This window comes from Zonotrichia albicollis, chromosome 6, assembly GCF_047830755.1.
Source record: "Zonotrichia albicollis isolate bZonAlb1 chromosome 6, bZonAlb1.hap1, whole genome shotgun sequence".
Taxonomy (NCBI): domain Eukaryota; kingdom Metazoa; phylum Chordata; class Aves; order Passeriformes; family Passerellidae; genus Zonotrichia; species Zonotrichia albicollis.
The window spans coordinates 53,168,139-53,195,464 of record NC_133824.1 but is presented as its reverse complement, the minus strand read 5'-3'; the positions used below and the strand labels follow the sequence as shown (position 1 = coordinate 53,195,464).

At 45.3% G+C, this 27,326-nt stretch overlaps 3 protein-coding genes across 6 annotated transcripts in view; 1 reads left to right on the top strand and 2 right to left on the bottom strand.

Annotated features, from left to right (window-relative positions):
- Positions 1-1,747, top strand: part of CSTF3 (cleavage stimulation factor subunit 3) — a 45,659-nt gene extending 43,912 nt beyond the window's left edge. Inside the window, exons 20-21 of the mRNA XM_074543809.1 lie at positions 100-160; positions 1,037-1,747. Of these exons, the coding sequence (XP_074399910.1) occupies positions 100-160; positions 1,037-1,239 (264 nt within the window). The 3' untranslated portion in view covers positions 1,240-1,747. The remainder of the gene's footprint in view (positions 1-99; positions 161-1,036) is intronic.
- Positions 96-16,429, bottom strand: TCP11L1 (t-complex 11 like 1). 3 transcript variants are annotated; one of them, XM_005491077.4, is made up of 10 exons: positions 16,278-16,429; positions 12,864-13,029; positions 10,609-10,741; positions 9,235-9,355; positions 8,348-8,568; positions 7,182-7,318; positions 6,556-6,749; positions 6,085-6,266; positions 5,227-5,399; positions 96-5,020 (listed from the first exon to the last, which is right to left on the bottom strand). In XM_005491077.4, the coding sequence occupies exons 2-10, from the start codon at positions 13,015-13,017 to the stop codon at positions 4,785-4,787; spliced, it is 1,551 nt and encodes a 516-aa protein (XP_005491134.2). In that variant the 5' UTR covers positions 13,018-13,029; positions 16,278-16,429; the 3' UTR covers positions 96-4,784. The 3 variants fall into 3 exon arrangements, with proteins under 3 accessions (XP_005491134.2, XP_074399911.1, XP_026651665.2); XM_074543810.1 differs by lacking the exon at positions 16,278-16,429 and adding an exon at positions 14,524-16,183 and having other exon boundaries at positions 10,609-10,737; XM_026795864.2 differs by lacking the exon at positions 16,278-16,429 and adding an exon at positions 14,524-16,182.
- A 1,758-nt stretch (positions 16,430-18,187) lies between these two features.
- Positions 18,188-26,771, bottom strand: DEPDC7 (DEP domain containing 7). 2 transcript variants are annotated; one of them, XM_074543807.1, is made up of 9 exons: positions 26,621-26,771; positions 24,074-24,461; positions 22,409-22,539; positions 21,350-21,539; positions 20,367-20,581; positions 19,119-19,261; positions 18,817-18,942; positions 18,639-18,717; positions 18,188-18,499 (listed from the first exon to the last, which is right to left on the bottom strand). In XM_074543807.1, the coding sequence occupies exons 1-9, from the start codon at positions 26,691-26,693 to the stop codon at positions 18,282-18,284; spliced, it is 1,563 nt and encodes a 520-aa protein (XP_074399908.1). In that variant the 5' UTR covers positions 26,694-26,771; the 3' UTR covers positions 18,188-18,281. The 2 variants fall into 2 exon arrangements, with proteins under 2 accessions (XP_074399908.1, XP_074399909.1); XM_074543808.1 differs by lacking the exon at positions 26,621-26,771 and adding an exon at positions 26,132-26,394.
- Between the last annotated feature and the right edge of the window lie 555 nt (positions 26,772-27,326).

The window sequence follows — 27,326 nt, the reverse complement described above, 5'->3', positions numbered from 1 at the left end:
AAGCTGTGGAAGACATTCTGTCATGACAGAACCACAGTGTGTATCACTCTATTGGAAATAACCTTCTAAACTTTTTTTTTTCCTTTGGTAACAAATCAGGGTCCCTTTGTTCAAGTGGATGAGCTCATGGAGATTTTCAGAAGATGCAAACTGCCAGACAGTAAGTTACTTGTCCTCTCTGGAGGGTTAGTGCTGCATGAGACTTGCTTTTACATATGGATATTTGTGTCTAAAACCCAGACCTCATTTACAAGTTGTAATTAGTGTTTGAGAGCAGAGGAGATTGCACTGCAATCTGCATAGAGGTGTTTGCACTTTTACCTGCAGGGAGGCAACAAAAAGTCAAAAATCTGCACATCACCAGCTGCTCTTTAATATGTTGGTGGTATCAGCTGAAAGAAAGAAATTAAGATTTTGAGAATGCCCTTTAAAGGCAGCGTTTCCAGCAGCATTGCAGCTGCAACATGAAATTCCAATGGTGAGGGATAACTCTGAGTGCACGTTGTTGAGCCCCTGCAAAGAGGGGAAGGAGGGTTCTGGAACAGAGAAAAAGCACAGATCCTACAGCAGATGATAATATGCCACTCTTCATGCTCCTTGTTTGAGGAAAAAAAATTATCATAGAGAAAGAAATGTAGGATTTAATTTCTTGGAGTGAAACTAAAATATCTATTTAAATTATACAGGGTATTTTTGAGGCTTCTCTCTGTTGAGAAGCAGAAACTGACTTGCTGTGCAGCCTCTCTGGTGAATCATGAACTAGTTACCCTGATTCCCAAAAGGCCTTCCTGTTTTACTGCAGCTCTCAAACGACCTCAATTCCTGTGGAAAGGGAGGGGAGGGCTCCAGCTGGAGCAGCAGCATTTCCTCTCTAACTGGTGCTCAGAGTTCCAGACAGCCAAGGCTTAGTATTTGTCCAAGAGGGCAGGAGAAGTGTGTGATGCTGCAGAAGTGTCCCAGGGTGGTGTGGGTGTCCCTGCTGGGTGCTGGCAGGCTCTGAGCTGCCCTGAGTGCTCTGTGTGTGTCTCTCCCTCAGCTGTTGACGAAGCCGTGCGGATAATCACGGGCGGCCTGCCCGAGATCGCTGTGGAGGGCAATGGACCTGTGGAAAACAACACCATTCTCAACAAGGCCGTGAAGAGATCACACGAGGATTCTGATGATGATGAGGAGAAAGGATCTGTAGTTCCCCCTGTACATGACATTTACAGAGCACGACAGCAAAAGAGAATCCGGTGAAACAAGTTTGGAGTTCTGCTGTGACAGACTAAGACTTGCATTGAATCAGTCTCTTAAAAGTCAAGCATTTAAAAGGGACAGCTGCAAACAAAAAAATCCTTGAACATGGTTTTGTTACTGTGGTGCCTCTTCTCCCATATGGTTCTTGATCTGAAAACAGCCCGAACAACCTTAGAATGTGCTCTGAACAAAACTCGGTTTTCAAAACCAAAAGTGCAAAATGTCAAAACTGTATTTTGTTCTTCGAGGGTGTACACATCTACCACTTGAACTCTTGTGGGTTTTCAACAGTTTTATTTTAAAAACTGGATGGCTTATACTTGTGAAGCATTTTTAATTCACATTTTCTGGAAAACAGTTGTTCTCAGTTTGTTCATGTAGTGTCCTGCCTTATTGTTCGTTTTTATTTATGGCAGAATGTAAGGAATCTGTTTTGTAGTTGAAAATTTAAAAATAAAACAACAACAAAAGACCATTCCTTTAAAATAAAAGGATAGCCATAACATCATGCCTCATTCTGGTTTTATTCAAACACAACAAGGTACTTCTTAAATATTACTCAGCCACTTCAAAAGCAATGCTAATTATACCGTCACAGGAAATTGATCAGAGCATACATATTAGAATGGAGCTTGCTTTCCATTTTCTAGAGGATACAGCACACTTTGGCTTGTAATTCCAGGACTGTTTGAAGAAGACAGCATTGTAAGACTAACTCAGTTCAGTGTGGGTAATCCAGGAGCACTGGCTCACACAGCCTGGTCCTGGATACCTGCACTGCTCTTCCACATAATGCACAAAGCTAAATGTTAATAATCAGCTACATCCTTGCACTTATCTTCAAACAAGCTAAAGAAACACTATGTGAGCTTTCCAAGCAGTTTCTATGCCTACTTCAGCTTTGAACTTGGAATTGGCTGTGATAGCATTGCCTCTGATAAGATCCTAAGAACCCTTGGACTGGAGGGCAGAGCCATTCCCAGCACAGCGGCCCCAGGGCTCCTCTGCCTGGGCAAGGGGGAAGCAGCTGCCCCAGGAGCCGGGGCTGGCCTTGGCCATCCTGGAATGTCCTCCTTGCTTTGCCACTCAATGGCAGCTCCCTGTTTCTTTAGAGAGAACGTAGAGATGTTTGTCAAACGCTCTCCTTAAATAAAACTACCTGGGAGAATCGTTACATTGCACTTGTGGGAAGTTATTGCAGTTCCTTTAGGTCCTTCCTGTTGAAAGGCCCCCAGCACCCGTGCCAGGGGCATTTGTTCCTTTGTGTGGAGCCAGGTGAGTACTGCACTCTGTTCCCTCTTTCTAGGACCTTCCTGCTACACAAAGGCTTAGGATCAAACCCATGCTGTGATTGAGCTGGGATTCCCTGTGTGGGCCTGACCCCTGAATCCCAGCCCTGGGAGCAGCCATCTCCTCAGTCAGGGTTTTATCCATTGCTAGAGCAGTGCCTGCACCCTGCCATCAGTCACACACCTTTCAAGGGCTTCTCTTTGTCCTCCCCACACCCTCGAGCTCACCCTGTGCCTCTAAAGGCAGCTCCTGGGCAGGACTAATGATAAAACAGCAGCAACTCCTGAGCTGTGCAGCTGTCATTGAGGAAATGGAAACAGCTGTGCCTGGTTATCTGTCCTGGTGCCATCATCCCCAGCAGTGAGGGAGGGCTCTGGTAGCTCCCTGAGCACAGGCTGGGGGAGCTGGTGCAGCTGCAGAGCTTCAGGCTGTGATGGCAGCACAGCCTGCTCCAATAGCAAAGCCCAGCAAGCTGAGGCAGCAGCCTTGAAGGCCTCTGTAGAACCCTTTGCTGATCCAAACAGTGAAATAGATCCTACTCAGAACCCTTTTTTTTTCTGGCTAACCAACCTCATTTTTGAGTTCTCAAAGGAGGATTCAAAGACAGACATTCATTTGGCCAAGAGAAAAGTCCCTTGTCTGAGCTGATGAACTCTCACAGGGTTTTTCCCTTGGGGAAGGGGCTTTGTAATGCATGAGAAAAGATTTGGTTTAGAGTTGCATAGGCTAATATAGGAAAAAAGGTCTGATTTCTCCCATCCCCCTCCAAACACAAAGTTGGTGCAGCTTTATCCACACTGACATTCAAAGGAAACTGGAAAGGGAAGCATCAACAGTGGATCATAATCAAGTGCTTCTGCAAGTTCTGTTTGGCTGATTCCTAAATTAACCTGCCTGCTGGCAATACAAGGGCCCTTCACTCATTTATTTCACCTACCTTGTTGTTTTTTTTAAAGACAGCACGTTCTGGTTTGGACAACCTCATACTTGGGCCACTTACTGTGAGTAACTACAAACTTTGCTCTCACAAAACCATCAAATATTGATTACTGAAATACACAGTTGTGCTCAACCAGAGGAAAATTTCACTTACCTCCCAGCTGAGCCTGAGATTGCAATGTAAGATCACTGGGCTCTTCTCCTCTCTACAACATGTAGCTTATTAAATTCGAGACCTACAAATATTCTAAGTTTCAAGAACACATCTAGAAAGTGAAAAAATCTACTAAAATATTCCCTGTATATTCAAACTAACATCAAACCATTCACCTCCCACAGTACATTAAAATCACTGATACTGCCCACAGTGCCCTGCACATAACATTTTTGAAGACATGATTGAATATGCAACCATCCCCTGTTGTAGTTTTTAAAAAAGCCCAAAATTTTCAACCTAAAGTTTCACACACTTTAAAGCCACCTTCTGCAAATGAGAATTTACTTTAAAATTAGTATTTCACCTAAAAAGGAGTAAATTACTAGCAAAAGAAAAGAAGGTAAGAAATGCCACTTTTATCAAAATGTTTTAGCTCTGCCCTTTCTGAAATCTTTACAAGATATAAATACAGCTGCAATCTATAAGATTGCCACCTCTGGGAGTACTGTACATAGCAGAGGACAGTTACCCAATAACCAGAAAATTTGCTACAAAAATATATTATGTTTTGTAACATCTGCAGGTAAACAGCAAAAAAATGCTATTAAAAATGCAGTAAAATACAGAAAAAACTAGTAAGCCTACCATACTCACCATAATGTTACAGTAAAGTGCTGCTTGGCTTGGTGTTTTGTCTGGTAAAGTTCATCTTTAGAATTTTAACTTAATTAATTCTTTAAAGTAAGATTTAAAAAAAAAAAACAAACAAATCACCCCTTCTGGGAAGAACCATTGCTAATCAGCTCTGGATAAATTAAAGTAAGTTCACTGTAAATTAAGCGTTAAATGCCCTGAAATGAGCCACTTCAATACAAAGTTTGGTTCTTAAACTTGCCCTATCACCAGCTCAAAAATCTAAAAATTGCAGCCAGAAAACTCCTATGATATCCCCTTCCCCAGGTTGCATAATTATATTAGAAATGCATCTGTCATCTTTCAGCTCAGAACCCTTTTGGCATCGCCTCTGTTTCCCTCACCAGTCAGCACTCGTGGGTTAAAGGAACCAGTATTTACAAGGAAAGCTCTTTTCCTAGACAAATATTGGTACAAGTTTTATTTAATAGCTGACAATACTGTAGTGATAGCACACAGACTGGTTTTATGATTCTTCTGACTTCCCTACAATTTGGGATTCTTCCTTAGTCAGTATTTTGCCAAGGACTGCATCATAGTAAGGGCTGAAGACCATCCTGTTGTAGTTGACAAGACGAATGTACTTGGCAGCAATCTCCTCCAGCTCCCTCTGAATGGGGCCTAATCCTCCAGGAATGGCAGGCAATGATTTCTGGTGACTGGATGCAAGATAATTCTCCAGAAACTTCTGAATTCGAGAATCTGGAAAAAAAAAAAAAGGGGGTTGGTTTGTTTGCAGAAGAGATGGTGAATTAGAAACAGCATCGCCTCATGTGAAATGCAACAAGCCTGAAGGTGGCCAGCAAAGACAACATGGAAACAACGTGGAAACAGCAGGGAGAGGAGCCCTGCACATCCCCCAGCCCCAGCTCCACAGCCAGGCAGAGCAGAGCACTCTGCAGACCCACCTATGAGCTTGGAGATGGAGTTATCTGGGCTGCCCACTGCCTGGATCTGCCCCTTCAGCACAGCCTCCCTCTCAGCTGAGAACGGGGTAAAGCCATGCTGGGCAAGGCAGCTGTTCACCTCTGCACACACCTTCTCACCCACGGTGGCCAGGGATTCCTTCAGGTTAAAGGAGCTACAAAACATGAGGTACAGCACAACTGTGTTAGTTACTCACTGCTTTCCCACTTTTTAAGAATAAATCATTCAATTAGAGTTGCCTTACTTAGCAAATGTAGTGGGAAAAGCACAATGCAGATCAAGGCAATTATAAAGATTAATCAAATTACAGACACATGAAAAATAAAGCTGAGATCTAAAGCAAGGAAGTAGGAAATCATTCAAGACTTAAAACCTGAACAAACCATACACATAAGAGCTGACTTTCTGCCTGAGGACAGCTCTGACTAGAGCAAAACCTGGAGGTGTAATCACTGACTCTGCAGGCAGCTCACTGTGCCTCTTCCAAGTGGGAAACAAACATTGCTCTCCTATAAAAAAGCTTCCATGGAATGAACTTCACTAGCTCCATATTTTTATCTCCCAGGTTTTTGGGGAGCCTGGCCCAAACTCTGAGCAGGGGCAGCTGCTGGCACTCTCCTGTGCCAGCCTGGCACCATGAAAAACACAAAGTTTGTACAAACCATGAAAGAGCAGATTAAGGAAAGACGGCTCTGTGTGAGTTAGCTGAAGAAAGGCTGGACTCATAAAAAGATTGCATTTCCTGCAGTCCCCAGGCAGGAAGTGGCTGAAGCTGATCATTTCCCAGGGTGCCAGGAGAGCTCCTGCAGCTGCCCTGAGAGCAGCAGTGCTGTACTCACGGGAGATGCATCCCTGTCAGCAGCACCTTGATGATGGTTTTGATCCTCTCTGCAAAGCCAGGCACGTCGATGAGAGCTGGGCCTGCTGCACTGAAGGTGACCAGCAGCACTGTCCCCACCAGCAGCAGCTGCTCCAGCTCCAGCTGCATCTCCAGGAAGCGTGTCTGGTCCATCAGCAGCGTCTGCAGGGAGCCAGCAGAGCAGGGAGTCAGCCTGCAGGGCTGGCAAGGGTCAGCACAGGGCCAGGGAACAGCAGGCCAGCAGCAGGAGCACAGTGAGAGCACTGGCTGCTCTCCCCCAGCTGAGCAGCTCTCAGCACTGAGACAAGTCAGAGCTGCCCCATCTCCCAGTCACACAGCAATGTTCAGCACTGTACGTGTTGCCAGGCTACAAATCCCAACAGCTTCTGCTGTGTGCTGGGAATAGAGGAGTGGAAGAAGCACAGAACCAATTTTTCTGTTGAATACCTACTTCTGGAAAAGGCCTGTTCACATGATCCCACTTGAGAAGCTTCAGATAGGCCTGATTTTGTACAGCAGTGAAGCACAAGGCAGAAGCTCCACCAGTGGCACCATCATTACAGTGGGGAGGCAACGTTTCATGTCCCAGCTTTGCAAGATCATCTGCTGCTTCTTGCAACCACTTTGTGACAAGGTCTAAAGAATCTGGAAGAGCAGGGAAAAAAACTCTTGTTGAGAAAATTCATTTTCACAGTCAGGTTCTTCCAGCAATAATTTCCAAACAATCCCATTAGTTACTATGATTAATGCCCATGATTTCAGGTATGACATGCATTTCATTTATTGCATCAAGCAGAACATCTAAAACAAAACCACACAGCTACAGGAAATCAGGTGAGATGATGCTGGGTAATCATGCCCTACACTGTACTGAAATTAAACTGAATGCAGCAAGGGCACAACTATTGCTCTGGCAGACTTTTTCCAACCAGTTTTGGGGCACAAGCCCCAAAACGTCATTTACCATATGAATTCTAGAACTTATAAAAATATCTGAGTTCTTTTCATGATCTACAAGCAAAGACACGCAGTTTACTGGGAGGTCAGGGGGGAAGAAAGAAAGGAACAAAGTCATACTTGGCTGTTTCTCAAGAAACTCCTGAAACTTCTTTCTTTCATATTCAGCAGACTGCTGCATTAATTTTGGCCTAATACTACTGACAGCGAAGTTTGCCATATCCATTTTCATTAGGTCTAATACAGAGAAAATTGCTCTAAACAAACAAACAGAAAAAGTTATTCAAGGCTGCAGATGTTTCAGAGGTGCTGTTCACAAGATTTATTACAGGCTGTCTAAAGAAAGAGCAAAAACATGCATGGGAAACAGTAACAGCTTAACAACTTCAGAGCATGAGACAGAGAAAGCTGGAGCAAGCATGTACATGCATGCATGTGCCTCTTCCAAGTGGGAAACAAATCTTGCTCTCCTGTAAAAAAGCTTCCATGGAATGAACTTCACTAGCTCCACAGATTTTATCTCCCAGGATGTGCAGTATTGTATATGAAAAGATATCTGGGTTTCCTTGCATGCCATGGCTCTTGGCAGCCTGGAAAGCCAACCTCAGTGGGAAGTGAATAATCAGATCCAAGGGGCAAAAAAGAAAAAACAAACAAACACCAAAGAAAAACACCTTCATTTCAAAGCAACCTAATTCCTGCTGGCAATATTTCTGCCAAGTCAATCTTGAACTCCTGGAAGCTTTTCAAATTAGAAAACAGCAAGGTTAATGAAGCCTCTCCCAGCTACTGAGACCTTGAGCTGCTCCATGAGAACGTGGTGGCAAAGCAGAAGCCTGGATGCTCCAGATGTGGAGCACACACTGCCTCTGGAACTGACAGGAATTCCACAGGGGCTGGGGTAGAGAGAGCTCCAACTGGGAGGAAAGGACAAACTGGCTGGACACCAGTAATGCTTTTCCCCTAAGCCCCTGTGTGCTTTTTTCACCTTCTGCTGTTGACATTCAATTCCTATACAAACTGATTATTCATCTGCTACCTTACAGCTTATTTGCATTTGACATTTAAGCAAATGTCCTTCAGTGCCATGCAGGAGCCAGACAAATCCTCCAACTCACCAGATCAGAGATGGCCCTTAATGACCCCTGGAGCATCTCTCCCCTTCACACCCACAGCTATATCTTTTTTCCTATTACTCTTTTCTTTCTAGGAGCTTCAAGCTGCCCTCTCCACTTCTAAAATTATTTAAGGGGCTCAGAACATGACTAATAAATACATTTCAGTACCTGAAAAGAGGAACTATTTCATTAATATCTTTCAGTTTCTTAATGTCTTCATCTCGAGCTGGAGCACAAAGAGTCCCCATCATGCCAATAACAAATTTGACCAACTTAGAAATGTCAAGGGCCCCATTCTCTGCCTCCTGTTTTATCAAATCCAGGTCAAGAACTTCTGTAATCTGGCTTCTCAGTCTAGTGTGACCAGGCAACAAGAACGACAGAAGACTCTGAAAAGGCAAGTTAACAGTGCATTAGTTCTACATCAAAGACTACAAGGATCCAAACAGTTACTGAACCACCTCTCACAGAATTATAGAATCATAAAATGGTTTGGATCAGAAGAGACCTGAAAGACCACCTAGTTCCAAAAGCCTTCCAGGGGCAGGGTCACTCCCCACCAAACCACTTTGCTTAATGCCCCATCCAACCTGGGGGCATTCTCATCTAAACAACTAATAATTGGTTTTTTTATTTTTACACCAACCACTCACCAACTCCAAGTGTTTCACCTGACACTGTGTGATGCTGAAGTTACTGAGTGGCAAACCCTCTGGGGCAGAGAATAAACTTCAGACTGTTGTGCTTGGTTTTATCAGCCCAGGGCTGGAGCATCTCACTGATCCCATGACTAATACCAGTGCCATAACATGAAGGAAGCTTGCAATTATGGAACTGGTATTGGTTACCTGTTAATCACCTTACATGGCTTTACATTTAGTTTTATATTCAAATTTCTCCTCTAGGATTATACAGCTTGTTCACAGTGATACAGTAATGAAAAAGAACAAGAGGATTGTTTATGAAAAGCCAAACTCCAGCCACTTTTGCTCATTCATATCAGTGCAGCTACAGATTCAGATTCAATCATTTCCCTTCATATCACGCCATCTTACCTCTTTAATTTCTCCCAATAACTTAATTGCATGATCATATGTTGGGGGATCTTCCTTCAGCTGAGCTTCCAGACAATCCCAGAAGGCTTTATGCACAATATCTCTGACTTTCTTCTCTAAGCTGTGAAAAAACATGTTCAAAAGAATGATATTGGTCTCTTCACCACCTTACAAAGATAATGTTCAAAAGAATGATATTGGTCTCTTCACCACCTTACAAAGATAACCTGCAGCTCCTGAAGCCCAGCATGTAATAAAATCAATATAATGTAGTAGTAATGATGTGATGATTAATAGAGATCCATCATTTAAAGTTACTCAGAAAAGCAGGAAAAACTGGACACAGGATTTGAAATGGTTTATGTCTTAATACAAGGTTAAACACCAGCAAAGGTGGCTGCAAAGTAAAACCTTTCAAAGTATTTATCACATGCTGCATCTAGAAAACTGGACCAAAACAAAAAGAGCAAAAATTGCATTTTGTCTTCAAAAGACCAGTATTCATGTTCCTTTTAAAGGCCCCACTAAGTAAAATCAATTCCACTACATAAAATTCAGTAGTAAACCTAACAGAAATTAAGTCATTTCCCTGACACAAAATCTTGGGTTTCACTACATAAGTTTTGCACATACTCTGAGATAAGGGCCCAGATCAGTCTGTATACAAAAAATAAATTAATTCCACTGCTTCAGTACCAATTCCTAATTCAAAATAGTGACAGTTCTTGCTCACACCAGGTGTAACTTCAACACTGGCCCCAGTGGAGAGCAAGTTCCCCCCATGCAATAAGAACCCCGTGTCCCAAATGAAGGCAGGAGGCTGTCAGCCACACCTCACTGTGTGTGTGAGAGGCAAAAACAGAAGATGAAGCTTCCTCTGCTCTCCCTCTCCCCTCTCAGCAGGGCACACAATTACTGCAGACTCACACAGACAAGGAAAGGCTTCCAACTTGAAAGGAGCAACCTAATAAAACACAGGAATCTCTGTCTAAAATATGCCTGAAGAAACAGACAGGAAAAGCTAAAATAACCAGTTTCCTCTTACTCCCACAGGCAATGAAAGCTCAAAAATTGCTAAAAGCACCACCTACATCTGCAACCAGCCTGGGGTTCTGGGGAGGCTGCAGCCTCTGGGTCCTGGGCCAAGGGGACACAACAGAAACCACAGCACTCTGGGGTTTGCACCACACATCTCCAATTAATCCAAGAGGTTCTCCTTTCACACACATCTGGGGAAGCAGAACTGCACACTTACCACCTTCTTCTTATATTTTTTCCTACATCCTCCACCAGCCAGAGCCATTACCTGAACCCCCAGAGCTGCTCTGCAGTTTCTACAAACACAGTTTTATTAGTATTTGGTACCAACCTTACCTGTGTTCTGGCAGTTCAGCTGGCTTTATCTGGAAGTCTCCATTCACCACAATTTCATGTGCCAGTGCCATGTTGGTGACTCCTTTTGCTGTCTCCATGAGCTCTTCTATGGACACAGGCCGAGAGGGACTGGCTGCAACACCAATGACACTGTCAGACAGCTCTCAGCAAAAGCTGCAGAAAAACTCTTTTGGACCCTTCCCACCTTACTGACAGCACACAGGGTCAAAGGACAGCATCAGCAGAAGATTTTCCTCCTTTCCTTCCCTTCCTTTCCCTCCCTTCCTTTCCCATCTGGTGGATGGCACAAGTTTGGAGTATTTCAAGAAACCAAGGAGTGGATCCCAGTTGATATTCTGGGCTCAATATGACAATTGCTTCTATCAAGCTCTTTTAAAAACCACCTCCAAACAAACCAATACTTCTTTAGGATGGCTTTAATAGCATCTTGGAATCTTTCTCCACGTTATAGGCAGAAATAATTACAAACAGCACCGTTTTCACCATACTAATTCCACAAGCATTGTGCAGATATTGCCATTTCAGTTTTACATTTTTCAAGGAAGTGATTTCATCATTAAAGCAGTCAACAAACAATCACCATCACTGTTAAGCAGCAGCACACCAGTAGCTAATTATTCTCACTACTTCCAATGCAAATGGCACTCCTCCAAACTCTTTTTTTTTCCCCAGAGGCCATTAGTCAAACAACAGAGATCATCAGCACCAATGCTAGGAGCTGTTCCCCTGGCAGGCATTTGGGAGTGGCAGGATGGGCCAGCAGCCTCAGACTGGGTGACAGAGCTGGTGGATGATGGATCCATTCCATTCTGTACTTCATTCACTTCAGCTACAGGCATGGGAGCAACACATTAATCCCAAAAGTGAAAGAAACCAAGCAGGCATCTCCATTTCTCCCTGAGAAATGTTTCAGGCAAACTATGACCATCTCATTTGATAATCCATGTTGATTTGACTTAAGTGATTCCACAGAAAAGGTCTTTCAAAAGGAAGTGTCCAGCACTTGTCTGCCATGCAGAGCTTTTCTGAGTTCATACAGCTGGGTTCCAATGTGCTTGTTTTTCATCAATGTCTTGCTCTTTTCAGCCCTCCTAAATCCTGATTTCCTTCTGCTTGGAGCTGAGCCTTGCACAGTGACTCTGGGAACACAGCAAGGACTGACAGTCTGAGAAGAAGCAGCAGACAGCAAAGTTCACAGTGCTCCTGTCCAAGCACCAAATGACTTCACTCCAGCACTGGGGGCTCTAAGAGCTAAGGCTCTTTCACTGGCCAAAGATTGCTCCTAAATCACATCACTTCATTCTCATACCTGCTCCCTTGCAGGAGGTAAGGGCTTGAGATCAAACCACCTCTTTGTGGTCCAGGGCAGTGCTGGACTGTGCCATGCTTTTTCCTTCCACGTGTTCAGGGCCTCTCTCCACACAAACACCCCATTCCCCACCAGGCAACCAGCAAGGCATGGGAACAGAAACTCCCTCAGAACATCTCTGACTAACACCACACTGAACACAACCAAAAACCAAAAAGAATGCAGCAAACAAAACGTTACTCCCTACAAAAATACAGAAGCCTGAGCACTTCTGCTTCTTTGAATTGAATCTCTGGAGCCAAAAAACTTCCCCTTGGTTTTATCTACAGATTTACAGAAATATTGGCTCCCATATTGCAACCAAGACCTTCATGTTAAAAGCAGAATGGCAAAGAAAATATGCCTTAGGAAAAACATGCAGTCCTGCTTATATGGAAGTAGCATTAGGATTAAATATACAACTTTCCATCTATCCTGTGAGGGGGCTGACAGGACATCCCTTGGTTGATAACAGCCTTTCCTGCCCTGCCCTGGGAACAGGGGCTGCAGCAATGCACAAGGTTCAGCTGGTAAGGCAAACAGCAGAGTAGGCTTAGCTGGAACACACTGGGGTGGTGTTCATTCATTCCAAGAGCACAAACTCACCTGCATGTTTAGGATATATCACCAGGATATTTAGGACACATGTGGCTCAGAGCAATGTGGTCACTGTGTGCAATTAAGAAAATGTACACACTGTGTGTACAATTAGGGAGATGCAAAGAAAACAGGGAGAAAAGTGTTACAGTTTCAAGGCATAACAACATCAAGAGTCCCACTGTATTTAACTGCAAGCACAGAATGCTATCAAACACCAGGACTGCCCCCACCAACAATTAGAGAATTTAGGGTTTTTTGGTGTATTTCAGAAAGCAGTTTTGCTTACACTTGGGTGTATCATCTCTGTGGGACCCTGGAGCACTCTGGCGTATCCTCTTTCGGCCAGACTGATCCGAGCTGTCCAAGCTCTCCTCCTCATCCTCCTCCAAAGCATTCAGCTTCTCCTCACTTGAATTTAGCTTGTCAGGATTCTGAGACATTTTCAGTTGGTTCTTTACAAAAAGAAAAAGTAGGAAAAAGGGAATGAATAAGCATTTTCTGACATGGCTGAGAGGGTAAACATTACCAAGAGTCCTCTTGATTAAGAAAAAAAATTAAGAATGAAAGAATTCTTATGAGGAGTTATATGATGTCATCCCCATAATGGCAGGGGACCTGGACTCAGTGACTCACTTCCCATCTCCCACAAAATGGGATGCTTTCAACACAGCTACCATTTATTTTATCTGCAGTCCTAGTCAGTTCTCAAAAATCTCAAACTGTTCCCTTGCCATAATGATACAGAGAGAGAAAAATATACTGTTTTCTTTCCTAGCACTGCTTTTGAGAGAACAACAACAAACACCTTCAGAACAACGCCACAAACATGTTTTACAAAAGATGATGAGGCAACATTTCCTTATTACACAGCAATAAATCTTCCTGAACATAACATACCCCTGAACTATGGTCTGTCCCAACTGCTCACACCTTAAAAACTTCCCTCTGAGCCATCCAAAAGCATTAAGAAGCAGCAAAAGAACTAGAAAAAAATTTATATAAAATTCTATTCCCATATTTTCATTACATTCAAGAGTCCTGATTTATGCATAAAATATCACAGTTGTTTAGGTTTTTTAATTAAGACAGTAAAGAATAGTTTTTGTAATTAAAATCTTGGTTTATGAGACATTACATATTAAAGGATATTTATATCACATTGCAGACACCTGCAGGGTACCCAAAGTTACACTGAAAAAATGACCAGAGAAAACCAAGTCTCACTTGGTTCCTTATGTTCACTTATTTCATTCTCAGATTTCCCTATCAAGAATGTCATTTCTACATCCACCACTGAAAGCTATCACACAGGAAGCTGCTGCTCAGCCTTTCATTTCACAGAAATCTCTCAGAGAGCATATGATGTCTCTAAATTAAATAACTGAGATGTTCTGTGAAGTGGGAGTCCGGAAGAGCCTGCTTTCAAAATAAAAGAAAGCTCCTGGAAAAAATAACAACTTCCTTTTTCTGCTAGTACATCACCATCTCCACTTTCACATTTTGAAATAAACCAAAAAAACTCAGCAACAGAAAGTCTCCAGAGGCACCTCAGAGCCACTGAGAGAAAACACAGCATCAAAAACTACCCTGGAGAGGATGCAGCAGGAAGCAAGCAACGGTGCAGAAATATAAAACAGCAGCACTGAGATTTATTTTGATCCAACAGCTGTAATAACCAACCCTGCTCCACCAGGGCTTAGATTGATTGCACAGTGTGATTCCAGGACAGCTGGAAAGCTCAGGGCATGTAAGGAACAGCTTTCTCTACAGCAATGACTCAGGATCATCATCTTGCTCGGTGCCTGAGAGACAACAGCATGCAACACATTGCCCACAGCACTGTGTCATTGCTATTTTAGAAGAGAAAACAGCATGAGAAGCTTGGGATGGATAACACAGGAGAGTTATTGGCACACAGGCATCAGCACAGGTACTGTCAGACTCACTCCAGCTCCAGATGGAGGATGAGGAGCTCTGGTAATAAAAGGGCTGCTCACAGAAAAGAGCATAGCAACCACTGCAATATAAAATATAAAATAGCACTGGTTAAAGAGAGAGAGAGAGAGAGACCTGTTGTTGAATTTGGCTAGGATAAAAGTATTATCATAAAGGTTTCCACACTCATTCCAGACTGGATGGTCGTTCTTTCCATCCATTCTCTTCCACAAAGCATCCCCCTGAAGTCAAATCTGAACCACAAAGATGACTCAACCAAGCCCCACTACAGTCTTCAATGCACACAACAACCCCCAGTGCCTTGCAATCTCTCACTGCACTTTATCCTCACTACCCTGAGAAAAGCAGAGAAAAACAATAAATCTCATAGAGGGGAAACTGAGGTTTGAGTTCAGCTGCTTGAGGACTCAGAAGATAAATGACAGGGACAAGATCATCAGTGTGATGATTCCTGGCCCCAGCTCTGCCCAGCATTCCTACCATGCACACTACACCCTGAAGTGTTACCTTCCAGAAAATGGCAGCTCCAGAGCCACGGTTTCCAACCCAGCCCAAATTTCATTTAATTACCATTTGTTTAAAAAAAATCCTATTTCAGCTATGGAGGGCAGGTATTAGAACTCCTGGGCCATTCTCCCAAATGACTGCTCAGCAGATGATGTAAACAGGCACACTTGTTGGTTTAGTTGTTTAGTTTTCAATAGTCTGCTCTTTTCTGATGGATTACTGCTATTATTGCCAGAACACATCTAGAACATATCCTCTTTCCACGGGGTAAATAAGCTTGACAATACCTCTTCCAGAAGCATGACCGTCATCCCTCCTTTCACAGAAACAATCCCAACTCTTAACAGAGCAAACTCTACTTCTTGCCACTTCCCTCGCGTTTATTTTTAATGAGAATAAAACGCAAGGAGAAAAACGCAACAAATTAAAATCTAAACGAAACATTTTCCACAGCTTCATTTCATTAGAGCTCCTCAAACCATGTGATGGGCACCTGCACGAAACACACTGCCTTAAATCACACAGAGGGTGGGCACTAAATAAAATAAACTTCACTGTGCTGCCTTAGAGCACACACAGGGTTGGCACTAAATAAAATAAACCTCCATGTGCTGCCCTGGAGCACACACACAGGGTTGGGGCAGCAGCTCCTGGCTCCCAGCGCTGTCCCCACCGTCTGAGGCAGCCCTGAGCCCGGCCCAGCACTCCCGGCTCTTTCCCCAGGCGCTGAACTCTTCCCTTCCTCTGTTCCCCTGCCACACCACAGCTGATTTCCCTCATAACCCGCTAGCAGGCAAGCCTCAGCCTGTCCGCCGTCCCAGTTGAAGGATAGCTGTGGAATCCCGCTGTTTCCTCCGCTGCCGGTTCCGTGTGAGGCCCAGCCCGTCCATCCCTACCGGCAGCTCACACGGCACCGTCCCCATCCCCACCGGCCCTGCAGCAGCGCCGCTGCTCCCGCCACGTTTTCCCTTCGCAAGGCCCGGGAGCCCCGGGCTTCATCAATGGGCGAAGGGGGAGAACGAGCCCGGGGGGCCGTGGGTTGCCAGGCCGAACGGGGAAGAGGCGGTGCTGGGGCCGAGCCCGCCCGGGGCCCCGGCGCTGCGCTGCCCGGCCGGGCCCGGAGCCTCTGCGCCTCCCGCTCGGCGCTGCCGGGCCCGGGCCCCGCCGCCACCCCCGGCCCTGCCCGCCGCCCCCCTCAGCCCTGGGCCGCCCTCCGCCCCGGGCCGCCCCGCCTTACCGCCCTCGGAGCAGCAGCCGCGGCCGCCGGCTCGGACGGGCCCGGCCCCTCCTGCGGCCGCGGAGCGGGGCTGGGCCGGCGCCGCAGCCCCAGCGCTGGGCGGGCCGCGGCGGCTGCGGGGCGGAGCGAGGGCCCCGCGGCGGAGCGGCTGAGGGGCTGCCCGGCAGCGGGGCTGCCGTGTGGGGAGCGGGGCCCGAGCCCAGCAGAGCCCCGCGCTGCCCGATATCGATGGGTGGGTGGATAGATCGGGGTCTGCCCCACCACACTGCGCTGGTTCAGATCAAACCCCCAACAACCCGCGAACGCAGTCCTGGACTGTCCTTGCTGTCCTTACACAGGTCACGGAGTGACCGCCAGTTCTTCCACAGAGGAGTCTGAGGCACTCAGATTCCCTAAATCAGCCCGAAAAGAGCAAGGAGCGCGCTGGCCCTGCCCTGTGCCCACCTCTGAGTGCCCCGGGGCTGCTTTTCCGTAGCCCGAGCCAGCCTGGCACCGGGGCCAGCCCAGAGACTCGGAATGCAGCAGGAGGTGCCCACCAGCAACAGCTCAGCCCCCTGACAGGAATCTCATCCTCCTGACCGAGATGTTACAGCAGGCAGCAGGTGGAAAAGGGAAAATACTTCTGCTGAAGAGCAAGCCAGTCCAACACCACCACTAAGTTAGGATTTCCACTCTAGCATTTTAAAGGCAATTTTTTCTGAGGAAGTGCATTCATAATAAAACCCTTTCAGTTAAAACTAAGAACTATAACTATAAAGGCTTGTGCTTCCCTGCTAGGTTTCAGGAACTGATTATTTTTAGAAGTCCTTTGTAATTAACCAGAAGAAGCTTTTGACATTTTTGCCTTCCATCCCCCATCAGGACACAGTAAAACATTGTCCTGTTGCACACCAAGTCCTTCAGCTCCATTTCAGAGAAACCCTCTGGCCCCTAGCAGCAGACACCACTAATCACTGAAGCATTAGTTAGTGAGACACGAGTCTGACACAAGAGGATGCTTTTTAAGAACAGCTCACCACATATGACTGTAACAGCTATTACTACTTTGTTATCATAATTAAATTAGGTTTTGCTCCTAAATAAAAGAACAGAGCTCAACACTTTACTAAACAAAACTCTGTTGGTAATTTTTTCCCAACAGCAGCTGTAATAAAGTTTTGGCGATATCATTCCAAAGTTAACTCCACAAGAGTCAAAATTAGATAACTGATCATGTTAGATATAAATAGATATATATATATGCATGTGATTTGCAGTTGCCCAAGTTGCAAATCTTGGTATTTCCACTGTAGACCAGCCATGAAGAAGAAATGCCACAGGGCCTTCATTTGCTCCAGCCCTTTTCTAATTACAGCTGGTGCCATCAGTAAGAGTTACAGACAGAGCAAAGCCCTGCAGGGATGAAGATAACCAGCCACTGACAGCACATCCTGTGGCAACCAAAGCCAGGCTGACTTAAAAATCCAGACTGCCTTCACCACCCCAGGAGAGCCAGTTCCTCACTGTGGTGCCATTTGAGCTTAAAACAGCACAGCAATTCAGCACACACATGGGTTAGTTGGCTGGCAAGCCTGAAGAAAAGCTCTGCAGTATCAAGCAGAACATGTTTTTTAGCTCTCTTTTCAGCACACAGCAAGTCAAAGATCAATGTTATGTAACACATAATCTAAGGCAAATTAGGGAAAAAAAAACAACATAAAATTCAGTGCTGGGGCCAAAGGTGGCAGAGATTTCATTCATGGTGTCTTCCATCTTAGTGATTTTGATACTTGAATAGAGGGAATACGTGGCTTTTGGGGAGGAAAAGGAATTATTTTGGTCCTATAGCAATTACCAATGAGAAAAGCTAAACTATAAATAAAGGTCAAACTCAGTTACTGCTGGCATTGGTAATAATTGCATAAATTCCATCAATTTCCACAAAATAACTTTATTAGGCAGATACATGAATATAAAAGATTTACAAATATATTAGTGTTTTCACTGCTGGGGTATACAAAGTAATCAATATTTACACAAATTAGTAACTCTGTCTCCAAAATACTGCATAAAAATGCTTGGATTACTACTATGAAACTGATCTAGCAGCCTCTTTCTCTCTTTGTCAGAGAGCTTTGAATCTTCATCAATAGCTTTCAACAGAGAGAACAGCTCATCTTTTGTGGTCTTCTCCGTGCTGGAGCGATACTCTCTCTCATCCAGCTTTTGGCAAAAGGTATAACCTGAAAGGAAAGGTGAGACACTCAGAGGATTATCACCACACTCCTCCCACCCTCCTTCAGATCACATCAGCCATTATTACAAACTTTTTTTTGCATTTGGGGGCATGACAAGATGACAAAGCTCAGCGGGAAGGGTTACCTGGTATCTTGCTGGGATCCTGGCCTTTCTGCAGGGCCAGCAGTTTATTGCTGACCATTTTGTGCAGTGCCCCTGGGACCTGGAACAGAAAGAGAGGACAAGGCAACAGCAGCTTTTCCATCAAAGTTCTCCATGAACACACCACACATACAAAACCTGGCCATTTTCCAGCTCCTACCTTCAACACATCTCTCTGGTTGTCCACAAGGAACAAGATCAGGAGGTCAGTTTTCCCTCTGGACAGGTTTTTATTATTGATAATAGCTTTAGAGAATGTCCTTTTCACAACCATCCTGTTGTCACTCTACAGAACAAAGGGAAATAATGACCAGAAGAGGAGAGTTAGTGTCCACCTTTGTTCTTCTAAGACATGGCTTTTCCTGTAGTCACAAATTTAAACTACAAAGGTGGTTTCTGACCAGTACCTGGGCAATCTGGATTTCAGAAAGAGCAAAACAACTGCCAAGAATGCAGGTTTACCTCCTTCTGTAGCTTGAGCTCAGAACTATGTGCTGCAACAGCCATGAAGTACAGCAGTCTCCTGAACTCCTCCCTCACTTGGCTGTCTAGGAGCTTCAAATAGAGCTGAACAGCTTCTAAAGACTGCTCCATCTTCCCATTCACTGGGGAGAGAGAAAGGGATCCATTGCCATATTCATTTCAGTAAATGTTACCATAAAACACCTGAATTAGCCACTGAAGAGATGCCCTTCTCTCTTAACAGAACCTGCCAAACACAGCAATCCATTCTCCCAAAAACCTCTCCCAGGCTGAGGAGAGCTGCTTGCAGAGCCTCTGACAACATCCCACACACAGACCTTCAGCCTGGCATTAAAGCTCCCTTGTAATTAAGTTCAATTACAGTTCAGCCATCTTAAAGGGGGTAAGAAATACTGAAAAAGGAAAATGGTTCTATTAAAAACAAAAAAAAATCCCGACCTCTGCTTGTGGTAATAAAGACCTCAGAAAACCTGAGGAATATGTCCTAGATACATGGGCTAGTTTGATGACTTAATTGCAAATTACTTTGTAGAACTTTGCTAAGTTTTAATTTGCCTTACTATGCAGAATAGTCATTTTAGAGTTGTGAATTGTTTAAATGAAGTAGGCTGTGCTAATATCCTTTATCATGTAGAGAAGAAGAATGGGATATAAAGGCAAAGTATTCCAGTTGACATGAAAAAAGGAGAATAATCAAGGCAGAGAACTTATGAAAAATAAGATGATCTGGGATAAAATGTTGAGAACTAAAACATCATAAGCTTTCTAAAATGGTGTCCAAACAAAATTTAAAAACAAGTAAAGAAGAAAAACTACAAGTTGCCAATGGGATACCAAGTATGTACAGCTTTCAGTTTAGCTCTTACAGCCTAAATATTTACTATTAGGCTATATTTATATTTCATTTCCCTTGGATATCTGACTTCCATGGATACCAGCTAGTACCAAATAATAACACTCTGGTTTCACAGCCATTCTACATACACCTAAACAATGATTACAGAGCTGCATGCAGTAAGAACCAAAATGTCAAAGAACAGTCTTTATGGCTAGAAATTAAAAAAAAAAAACAAAACCAACCATACATAAAATCCTCAAACAAACAAACCCAAACCAAAAAGCCACTTGTAGAAGTCAGCTTTTATTCTCAGCTCCTGAGGTAAACACTCAGTTTCGCAGTACATATTGAGATATGTAAGCATTGGGACACAGCTCTGTCTTACTTACCTAATAGTTCTGCAATTTCTAAATGAATTTCAGATGCATGGCTCAAGAGTGGCTCCTTTTTTTGGCTGTAGTATCTCCCAATGTTTTCAAACAGCAGCAGCTTCCAGGAATCGGCTTTGTCTGGCTGATCAGGCAGGTTCCTGCTAATATCCACCACCATATGATCAGGAAGATATTCCAAGCAATCAATTGCTGCAGAGAGCCACTCGTCTGTCCTGGAAGACAGAGGGGTTTGGGGTTGTGCCTTTAATTGTGGGTGCCCTTCAGAGCTGGCTGCAATGCTTTCCACAGAGAGCAGGCAGACTGGTTCCTTCATCACACTGAGAACTGAGCGTGCGGGCACGAAAACCCACTGGAAATTCACACACAAGACACCTCACCTGACACACTGGGGCAGATCACAGCCATAAGCCTCTTTGTTATGTATTTAATCAAGATGAAAAATTAGTAACCCACAAGTAAACAGGCCCAAGCAGTAAAACCCAAAGTCAATCATGTCCTCTACTGTTAGATAAGGACACAATTATCGCTGGATAAACAGAAACATGAACCTTGATCTGATTCAGACTGGTACAAGTTTTTCTGAGAATGTTTTCACCTCTATGCACAGTTTCAAGCTCAACATTCTTAGCTCTTTGAATACAGTAGGAGAAACTAAACTGGTTCCTCACAAGCAATGTCTCCAGGAAAAACTTTCATGATGATTACAAACCCTCAATGCAACAAAGAATTTCCCCTCTGAACACCATCAACTATTGTCACTGCATTCAAAACTCATCGCAGTGCTCAGCAGACATTCTCACCAAGCAATTGATATTTACCAGTTATTCCAGTCAAGTCCAACAGGGAAAAAACGCTCACATCCTTTCTGCAGCACTGAGACTGCTACATTTGCTACATCCCCCTGAACCCCAACTGTGCTTTACACTCCCCTGAAAGCAGCAAGTTTGTCAGAGCTGCAGAGGACAGCAAGGATTGCTTACTGAGAGTCACTGAAAGCCTTGAGGATCTCTCTGTCCAGGTAGTTGCTGGAGATGACACAGCCAGGTGCCTTCCTGGGCTCTGGCAGCTGAGCTCGGATCTCCTGGTGCTCCAGCAGAGACTCCAGCAGAGGGAGGTCCACCAGCTGCAGCAGGCGAGCAATCGTTTGTTCTTGCCACACTTCATTAATAACTGGGGAAGGTGCACACACAAAGCACAGGGAGACTCAGCAATGTGCAAAAACTGATCCCAAGGAAGATAACTCCCTTCCTCCCATCGGGCCTAACCTAACAGATTGATTTTACCAAAGCGGAGACTTGCAGTAGCAAAGCATGTGGCTCTTATCAGCTTGAAGTGCCTTTTATCGCCACAAAAAGGCAAGAATTACCCATTTGTTTAGTTAGCTACAAGTGTGGGAGAACTGCTTTTCGAATAAATCTGAAGTGCCTTACACTCTTTGTGCTCTAATTTGCAAACAATCTTTGTTCTAGATAAGGGATGAAAAATAAAGCACAGCAGTGATACTCTCCTTATCACAGCTTCCTTGAATATTTCCCTATGATGAAACCACAGTTTCTAGGATGCATTAGCACTTTCAACCAAAGGAAAAAACACATCAGATCATAGTTTGGTCTGAAAGACAAGCAGTGAATTGTCAAGAAGAGTTTCACACAACACTGAAGGAGTGCTGGGTGTGCAGATACACAATTCACTTCCAGCTAACAGCAGACTATTTGCCCTGACTAAAACCAGCACAAGTAGTGCAGGTCACTGAGTATTATGAATATTTCTAACTCAAATCAAGCTCCACACATTGGGTATTCTTCTCCACAAAAGTCAACGCTGATTTATTTCAATCAAGAGATAATGCCTCTTGTCTGATGAAATGAAAAGGCAAAAGGCAAGCCTGCAACAAATATAATTTGTCTTTTCATGACATGGTGGTTAAACAAAAACACTGTGAGTATCAGTTTGCCTCCCTCTCCAACCTGAGGGACACAAGTCCTGCAGATGGATTTTCCTTCTCCCACAGACAATGACTGGGACATTATTTGGCTTACCTCGACGGGACAAGCTGTCGGAGATGTTTACTTGAGGGCTGCTAGCAGGATTTAGACTCAGGTTTTCCCAAAGATCCTCCAAGCTTTCTGGTTTGAATGGGGTAGAGTAGAGCAACGTGCTGTTCTCATATCTGAAATTAAAACCAGTTTGTATATGTATAACCAAATAGATGGATAACCAAATATATGATGCAACATACAGATATCGGTAACTGTCCCAAGATCAAAAATTTTCTCCTGTATAGATATTTACATAATCCCCCTCATCTCCCCTGCCTGACATTTCCTCTGTCCAAGTCACCCAAGAGAATGTATCATACCTGCAAAAATTATTTGCATGTAACAGAACCACTCCAGCCACAAAATTACTGTTTCTCCAAGCAGAGCTGTATGATTTCAATTGCCAGCTCTTTGTTTTAGGGCACTGCAATATCTTTTTGATGCCCACTACCTTTGACATGGATATGCACGTATTGACAGAGCTGTTCCTTTGAGTAAATGAAGAAATGTAACCCGATGGATCTGTGCCCTGCCCAGAAGAAAAACACCTTAATTCTACACTAATAAAACAGGAATAATCCTGTTTAATGACTGTTTGCTAAATATATTCTAAGTCTCACTTTAACAGCTCTTGTGATGGAAGTATTTTTAAATACCACATATAATTAAAGTGATTTTAATTTCTCATGAATTCTCTTTTTAAATAAAGACTTGGGACAGTATGCTTTAGGAAAGAACAAGAGCCAGTGGGAGAGAGGGGAGAAGCAGGACAAAGGAAATATTTTTAATCTCTGTTCCTCTACTTTTTTTTCATCAGGGTGGATGCACTCAAGTTCACATTTGCTACTCACATGAATATGTCAGTCAAATAAGGAATTTTGGGTCAATACCATTTACAATCTCCAACAGTGCACATTGCTAAAACTGCTGCATTAAATACATCCACGGAGTTTCTTGTAAGAATATGTCAGAATAGGTGAAGAGATGAACGCTTCACAAAAACTGTTGAAGGGAAGTTATGTGGCAAAGTGGCATCTACACGTTCTGCTCTGTGTGGGGTTAGTTAGCACCAGGGATTTCTTTGCCCACTCCTAAAGGGACAGGGAAACAAAAAAACCTCACCATTGCACTTGCCTCTGGTTCTAGGATGGACTGCAATAGCAGAACAGCAGAACAGCCTGCTACCCTGCCTGGGGACAAGTCATACATGCATAAAGAAACAGCTAAAAAAAGAGTAAAGTTGGAAGTGTACCAAAGTGAAGATGGTGAAAGGAGAAAACATTTTTTTCTTAGAGGGTGCATGGATTACTGGTTTATGCCAGAGCTAGATGTGCAGTTACTAAAGATTGCCCTGTTGCATTAGCCTGCTTGATGCATTCCAGCTGGTTATATTGATTTAGATCAGTATGTAAATGCACTTAATTTCTACCCTCTCACCTCCCTCCCCCAAGGCAAGGTGATAACAGAGAAAACAAGCAGCCATGTAGGCTGTGTGGTTTACTCTCTTCAAATTGCTCTTTCCTACCTGTCTTCCACCCACATCTTCACAAACATATATGCAGTGTCTATTTTTACCCCTTAAACGCACAAGTTCGCTTTTCTCTCCCCCAGAACACATAATATTTTCCTCTTGTAAACCATTTCTCTTCACCTCCCCGTACTAACCTCTGCGGGGTACACTGCTGGTAATCCTTCTCAAGCTCCGGCTGGCTGGGGGCGTTTGTGAACCTGTAGAGGCTGCAGCTGCTGTCCTCAAACACGGAGCGTTTGTCTTTGCCAAAGACCCTGGTGGAGACGGCCTCGAACACTTTGCAGTCCATCAGCGCCTGGCACACCCGCACCACCTTAGCCCGGGAGATATCCACGTCCCCAAAGTACTTGTTCTGCAGGAGGTGGGCAAAGACAACATCCACTGCATCCGAGCCGATGAAGCAGTCGTGGTAACTCTTGAGGTTGTGGCGGCGCTTCTTCACTTCCACTTGAGTCTGGAGGGCGCTGATGATGCTGCTCCAGACGAAGGTGGCTCCGAACGGCTTCTGCGCCAGGCTGAAGCCTGAGAACACACACAAAGCCTGAATTCATGCTGCAGCCACAGAGAACAGCCCCCTCTCTGGCTTCCAGCTTTCCTCAACCTCGGAAGGGTTTAGAAATCCGTCAGACTTCCACTTTGGCTCGGGTTGCTCAGGCATTAACACTGTGTTACTGCCTCAGCAAGTCTGCCTGCTCTGCGCCCCTGTCCCTCTCTCTCTTTGCTGCTTGCCCTCGCTACACCAGCCTAAAGCTTTGCGACCAGGAGTTCCTGTTTTGTCAGCCTCTCGCTTTGTCCTTTTGTGTCCCTTGGTCACCTAATGGTCACCCCTGCAGAGCCACTGCTAAGCCCCACAACCACAAACCAGCTGCGTGCACTCCTAACGCCCCGGCTCCTCCACAACGCAGCTGGGCAGGGAACAGGGATGAAGAGACTCCTGAAAACCCTGCCTGCTCCAGGATTGTGCACACACCACACACAAATTACCTAACACAGTGCTTAGCACAGCACTAACAGGTGCGTGGATTCTCTGGAGATGGCACTGACCCCACACCGATGCCACCAGAGAGCCCTTTGCCAGCACGGCTCCCTCTGTCACCCAGCGCCACTCCCGTGAGCCAGCCCGTCTGCCCTCCCTCCCCCGGTGAAACCACTGAACTATTACTCATTTACCAGTCTGATCAGAACAAAATGCCAGCAGCCAACAGTTTGACCTGAGGCTACACTCAGCCTCCACAAGGACTCAAAAACACACGAAAGTTTGTTTTTGAGCAGGTGGCACCCAACTGGGGAGAGCTGCGGCCACCAGGGAGGCTAGAATTAGAACGTGTTTTTCACTAAGTGAGATGAATAATTTACTAAGAGTGAAAGCAGAGGAAGAAGAGGGAAATCAAAAGCTGAAGGACAAAATATGGAAGGAGGAGTTGGCAGCAATCCTACAGAAAGCCAGCTGGGATTGTGACAGACCTCAAACCAAATGAATTAACAGTGCAAGGCAGTGTTTGAAAAAAACAACAACATGCAACTCCTTCTGGAACATATTACCACGAGCGTTTTCCACAGGGATGCAGGAGGAGGTTGTTTCTATTCTGTTTAGTCTGAAGTGGCTTTAGCTAGAGAGATGAATTCCAGTTTGATGCACCAAATCACCAATCAGTTTTCAGCTGATCCCCAGCTGCAGGGAAGCTCAAATTGGCAAATAAGCAAGGGGAAAAGGAAAGGTATAGGGGCAGTGAAGACTGGGAAGAGGGAGAGAAAGCAATGAGCACACCATCATTTGAACACAGCAACTCTTCAGAAAGACAGCATGTTTTGTTTCTGAAAAGATTCAAGCCAGAAAAAAAAAAAAAGAAAAAAAAATGAGAGAAAAGTAAAGCAAAGCGGCTTTCTAACACACAGCATTGAAACAGCCAAGGGAGAAATCTCCCAGAACCTCCAGTTTCCAAAGCTCTAAAAGTACAAGACGGACAAGGTACAGAACTGCTGACACTTTAACCTGATGACACCTTCAGGAAGGCAGAACAAACACAGCGAGCACGGAATTCGCTTCGTGCCCCACATTCCAACAGCCAGCTATGCTCTTTGGGAGAGAAGAACCCCAAACCCGACACCACCAAACACAAAACCACACTGGTTTCCATCGCTAGAATAAACACAAGCACCTGCAATGCTTTAACTACCACTCACAGCCTTACCAGCGCTTCGGATCTTTTCTGAGCGAAGCGGTATGAAGCGTGCCATTAGGACAACTTTCCACAGAGTTAAGGTGGGGAAAGAAAAAGGGCAAAACCGCTTTCCAGCGAGCGCGCCCTGTCACCGCTTAGGCTGCGCCACCGAGGCACCTGCTCCTAAGCCGAGCTGGGGCCGCGGAGCTGCCCGAGCCTCCCTGGCAGCGGCTCCGGCGGCAGCTCCGCGGGCAGGGCAGGGAAGGGCAGGGCAGGGTCCCGCGGGTCCCGGCGCTGCCGCCCGGCCCGGAGCGGGCACAGCCAGGACGGGATCCCTGCGGAAGCAGCTCCCGGAGCGCGGCCAAGTTTTGAACCTTCCGGAGCCGGGAAAGGCGCCGAGCGCAGCAGCAGCAGCCGCCGCCGCCGGGAGCCGCATCCCACTCCACTCCACTCCACTCCACGCCGCTCCCGCTCCCATTCCCTGCCCCGCTCCCCGGCATCCCCGGTGCTGGGCCGTACCCGGGGGCCTGGCGGCGGAGCTGCAGACCGCGCTGAGGCTCAGAGCCGCCGCCTTCTCCCGCACCGTGGCCATGGCGAGCGCCGGCTGCTCCGCGCATCGGCCGCTCCAAGGCGGCTCTCGGGGCCCGCGGGGGCGGAGCTGCCGCGCCCCCGCCCCGGGGCGGCGCCGGCACCGGGCGGGAAGGGCAGAGACCGGCCCGGCACCGCCCGAGCGGCCGCGGGGCGAGCGGCGTGGGTGGAAGGGCCCCGTGGGGACCATCCGGTGCAATCCCCCGGCGAGGCATTTCAAACGTCTCTCTTACATCTCAAGCACGTCACAAGGCTCTCTCTTCTATATCAAACTTTGTTCTTTAAATTTCAAATGTCTTCCCACAACAGGAACGCGCTTGGGGCGCTCTGGAGTGTCTGTGCCAGTGCACTGCCACCTTCGGGGCAAAGAAACTCTTCCGAGCACAGCCCTGACACCCAAATTTTGACGGGGCAGGCAGCAGATACTGGCTGGTCAGACAGGATCTGAGAAATGCCATTTTTTTGCTATTTCTTAAAATAATATTATTATAAAATGCTTTCCTAAAGCACAGTTAAACTTCATATATACATAATTATTGTCAATATAATAATTCGTTTACAGTTTTATTTAGTCACTCTAAATACTGTAGCCTCATACAGCCAGGATGGTTTTGGCTGGGGGAATTCCTCAGACCAT